The following is a 4,652-nucleotide window of genomic DNA, read 5'->3' on the forward strand; positions in this document are numbered from 1 at the left end:
GTGTGAGTGTGTGTTAGTGGCTGCCAACTATTTCTGGTACATTGTCGAATAATTTATGCCAAAAGCGTAATTAAATTAATTAGGATTAACTTTGGCGGCGCACGCATTAAACTAGCTTTGATTAGCTTATGTTTCCACGCACACACACACACACTAAGACATGCATAAATCCATATATTTATGTGTAACTGTGTATGTGTGTGTGGCGCACACATGTGGTATGTGCTATTTAATCTAAATGTTGGCTTTTGGGTCGCTTCGCTAATCATAAAGATGGCATAAGCGATGAGTCTCTGTTCATAGCATGTGCCAATTTGGCAAAGGTTTCTTTCCTTTTCCTTTCCTTTCTCCATCTCCCATCTAATGCTTTAAGTAATAACAGTTTAGGTTACGCTTTTCAGGAGCTGCTTTAATGCGATTTACTCTAGACTCTGCCATACTAAATTTGTTGCCAATAAAATAACAGAATTTTATTATTATTGAGCCAAGTTATGGCTAGCATGGCCCTGAGCAGAAAAAGGCAGCAGCTCAACTTTTGTCTGGCCCCAAAAAGGATTGTTATGGCCACAAGTTAAAGTAAAGAATATATATTTTTGAACAAGCATCCCTTTTTCTTTCTTTGGAGTAGAGTTGTTAAAGCCATATAGAGAATAGAAAATGCAAAGAGTTTAGTTCAATTATCGTCTTGTTTTAATTATAAATTTAAATCAAGTTACGCCTACCAAAGCGTTTGGTTAACTCAACATCGAATGTGTGGCAAATGTCAAAATGTCCTTTTGTGGTTAGTTGACCAAACCCGGTTGGTTGGACTTTGTCTAATTTATATTGCGAATAAATGTGTCGCAAATCATTATGCGGAACATTTTTCTATTTTTTTCTTTAGCTACTGCTGTTGTTGTTGGGCGCTTTATTTAATGGCTTGGAAATGAAAAAAAATAAAAATGAAAAAATAGAAAAATAAACAAAGCAACTGGCTCAAGCCATGACGGAAACAATGCCAAACCACAACAACATAGAACACTGAGAGCAACAATGATGTGACGTTGAACGAACACCATCTAAATATAGACACAAATCACAAAAAACTCGAAAGCAAAACACAAAACCAGAGCAGAAGCTGTGTGGCTGTGGCTGTTGCTGTTGCTGCTGATGTTGCTGGTGTTGTGGTGTCTGGGAATGAGCATATTAAATCAAAAGTGGTGCATAAGAGAGGTGAAGTCGAGTCGGGCTTGCATAAAGCAAAAGTTGAGTGGAGCCAATGCGAAAACACAAGGATTAAAGGCAGAGATGACGACGTCGACGTCGAAAACGATGTGAACGTTTAACGCCTGCAGGATATTTATGATCATGAATTTTCTTATTGTGCTGTTGGCTGCTAGCTGCCTGGCCTTCGCCGCCGTGCCCCACATGCCCCCATTTCTGGCTACGTTTCTCTTTGCTCTACATCTACATCTGCGACTGCGACTGCGAGTCAGGTCTGGATTGTGTTTCAGGGCAGCTACGTTAGCTGCCACCGCTGTTGCTGCTGCTCTTGTAAGCGATTTATTAAAATGTGCAGCAACACGAAAACTGAAAGGCGCCCAAAGGACAGCTGTCTGTAGTACTGTGTGGCATGAACTCGACTCGACTCGACTCGACTCGACTCGATGAAGAAGCTACGCTATTTTCGCTGCCCGTCGTCGTTTTCGCGTCTCTTGGCCCCTCCTGGAGCGTATCAAATGTGCGCCCATTTATTTATACACATCGCTGGCCGCGCCCACCAATCGACAGAAATGAGTTATAAAACTTCAATAATCTCGGCGAAATGTTTATTTATGTTTAGCACGAGAATGAGTACGAGAATACGATTGGGAATAACACAGAGAGAAGGGAGAGTTTGCCGCAGGAGGAGGCTTGGCTGGCTGTGGCTTGTGATATGGATAGTGGGATGGGTATGCAAAGGAGCGCGAATGCCTTGAGCTGCCATTACATTATTTGCATCATATCGGGAGAAGAAGAAGTCGAAGCAGCAGCAACAGTACGAGAGAGAAGCACTTACAGCGAATCAATAACAAAATAAATCGTTTTACAACCGCAGGACATTGTATTGTGTTACACAAAAGATTGGCAACACGGGGCAACCCCAGGATGCGTCAGGAAGCCTCTGGAGCCAGTCCAATTCAGACAAAGCGAAAGCGAAAGAAACGAATGAACGAACGAGCGAACGAACCAAATGAAAGCAAAAGAAAATGCACAGCAACAACAACAACACTCATAAGAATAAGAATAACACAGAAAGCACACAAAGAAGCAAAAAATAAAAAAAGGAAGAAAAAAGAACTAGCTGAAGTACAAGTACAGCAAACAATGCCAGGCACTTGCAGTGAAAACAAGCAATGAAAGGATATTATAGTAAAAGTATTTACAAGATGAAAGAGGACAAAGGCGAGAACCGAGCACTGAACACCGAGCAGTGAGCACCCAGAACGCAGCAAGGATGAAAATGTACTCGCATTGGGTAAGGCGATGGTATAAAGTGAAAGGAAGTAGAAAGTATAAATCGTTGCAATCAATTTTTGCTATGTGGTACGAATTGATAAACTGCCCCAGCCACGTGTTGTTGTTGTTGTTGCTGTTGTGGCTGCAGCTGTTGGTTGCAAGAGGATACGGCAGCAGGTAGAGTTGCAGCTTCAGCTCCTGCTGCTGCTCGTAGTTGGCTGTCAGGTGCAAGCTCCTATTTGGGTTACCTACATTGGCAAGGTAGCAGCTCTTAAAGTGAGAGCTTATGGCTGCTGCTTTGTTTAGGGATTGTTTTGGTCCAGTTGCTTGCTGCAGCTTGGGTTGCTTCCACAGCAACAACTACGACCACTGCTCACGTGATACTTTATGGATGGCAAAACATTTAATTTGTGCTCTGATAAATGAAATGATTGCAGCGCTCAGCGTACACACGAAACTCGATAAGCAACTGTACCAGCAAATGATTAATCTCATTATAGGTTTTCCATTTTTTTTTTATTAATTATTTATCGCGCGTGTTGTTAAGCATAATCCACATAGACAAAGTTATCAGAGCCGGGCAAACAACCGTTTCTGCAGTGGCAACCTCTGGGGTTGCATCTTCCACGGTCGCACCAAGTGCCAACGACAGCATCGCCCTTGCCACAGATCTTCTTTTCGCACGTCTCATGGCCATGGTACTTGGCACCGAATGTGCCACAGTTAGTGCCATTGCCTTTGTCCACCAGCTTGTAGAGAATTTTCAATGGCTTGCAGCAATCTGCTGTTGCTGTCGATGCAAAGCAGCAAAGCCAATACAGTGGCAACAATCACAAGTAACTTTATCTTGCAGTTAATAAACAAAGACTAATTGTAATAAAGGTGGAAGCACGAGTATTTAAAGAGTTTCATAAACTTATCAATTGACAAAACCCCTTTCGTTTATGTTTGACATGAATTTTTCGATAGGAAAAACATTTCTTCATAATTTCTTTTAATTCGATATTTGACACCAATTTGTGATACATGAAAATGATTTTCTGCGATTAATTGCTAGCTATTTAACTGATAATGTTATCTATATAAAATGAACATCGCTAATGTGAAGATCACCGTAGAAGTCGACGAACGTTTTTGCAGCATCTCCTTTGCGACAACCGCCTGAGCAGTTGCAACCAAATATGTTGCACGATCCACGGCCACAATAACGGCCTTTGACGAAGGTGCCATCATCACAAACATCCACTTTGCAGACTCTTTTACCCTTTGACTTGGCCTCATAGGAACTGCAAACATCATTCTCATCGTTTAAACGAAATGCGATGGTCTTCGATGGGCAGCAAACACTTTCACTGTTGTGAAAAAGCATGGTAAAAAGTATGAATGCCATTAGAAAGCTAAGTAGAGAAGTTGCTTCAGTCTTCATTATTTGCTGATAAAGAATCCAAAAATAAAAAATATAGTATACAGCAATTTTAAATATTACTTCAAAATGACAAAAAATTTCAGAGACTTTTATGTTGACAACAATTTGAAAGCAACTCGCATAATAAATTGTTAAAGATTTTAGTTTTTGGAGTTGAAGATTTTAATTAGTATCTTGTTGCGAATTATTTGTTTTTTCTTTTGATGTTGTTTATTGTTTTTTTTTAAGAATCTACCGATTTTAGCTTTATTATCGAAACATTTGCTCGGCATTTTAATCTAAACGAATGCAATGGAAAATTATTATTTAATAATAGTTTAAATTTGTCAATTAAAAAACAAAAAGAAACAGAGAGCTAGTCGGGTATGCTCGACTGTAAGACACACGCTACCCATTTTTAATGAAAGACAGTGCGGTATTAATTTTAAAATATACCAAATTAATATACCTCAAAAATTCTAAAAATTTACCAAAGACTATATTTACTATCTTGATGTAGTAGAATATTCATAGAGTGCAAAATATACCAGATTGTTAGCCAAAGGCATTTCTATAATAACATCAACAATTTTCACCCGATCGCAGCCCATCAGGAATTTTAAAAATTATTATTGTCTGTACTAAAACATAACATACATAACAAGTGCAGCCGAAAAAATTACATATCTATCTCTTATAGTCTTTGAGACAGACAGACGGATGGTATAAAGATGTTAAACCCTTTTACCCTATGGATAGCGGGTATAAC

The 4,652-nt window shown here is 39.5% G+C and overlaps 1 protein-coding gene across 1 annotated transcript; it reads right to left on the bottom strand.

Moving 5' to 3' along the window:
* Positions 1-3,474: 3,474 nt before the first annotated feature.
* On the bottom strand, positions 3,475-3,919 carry LOC117574873 (protein Diedel). The gene has a single exon (XM_034258901.2). It carries the CDS (start codon positions 3,902-3,904, stop codon positions 3,557-3,559), a length of 348 nt encoding a protein of 115 aa, XP_034114792.1. The 5' UTR covers positions 3,905-3,919; the 3' UTR covers positions 3,475-3,556.
* Between the last annotated feature and the right edge of the window lie 733 nt (positions 3,920-4,652).

This window comes from Drosophila albomicans, chromosome 2R, assembly GCF_009650485.2.
Source record: "Drosophila albomicans strain 15112-1751.03 chromosome 2R, ASM965048v2, whole genome shotgun sequence".
Lineage (NCBI taxonomy): Eukaryota > Metazoa > Arthropoda > Insecta > Diptera > Drosophilidae > Drosophila > Drosophila albomicans.

What these genes read in the sequence shown, in the direction of transcription:
- LOC117574873 (XM_034258901.2), bottom strand. Translation starts at nt 3,904, where the DNA reads ATGAAGACTGAAGCAACTTCTCTACTTAGCTTTCTAATGGCATTCATA.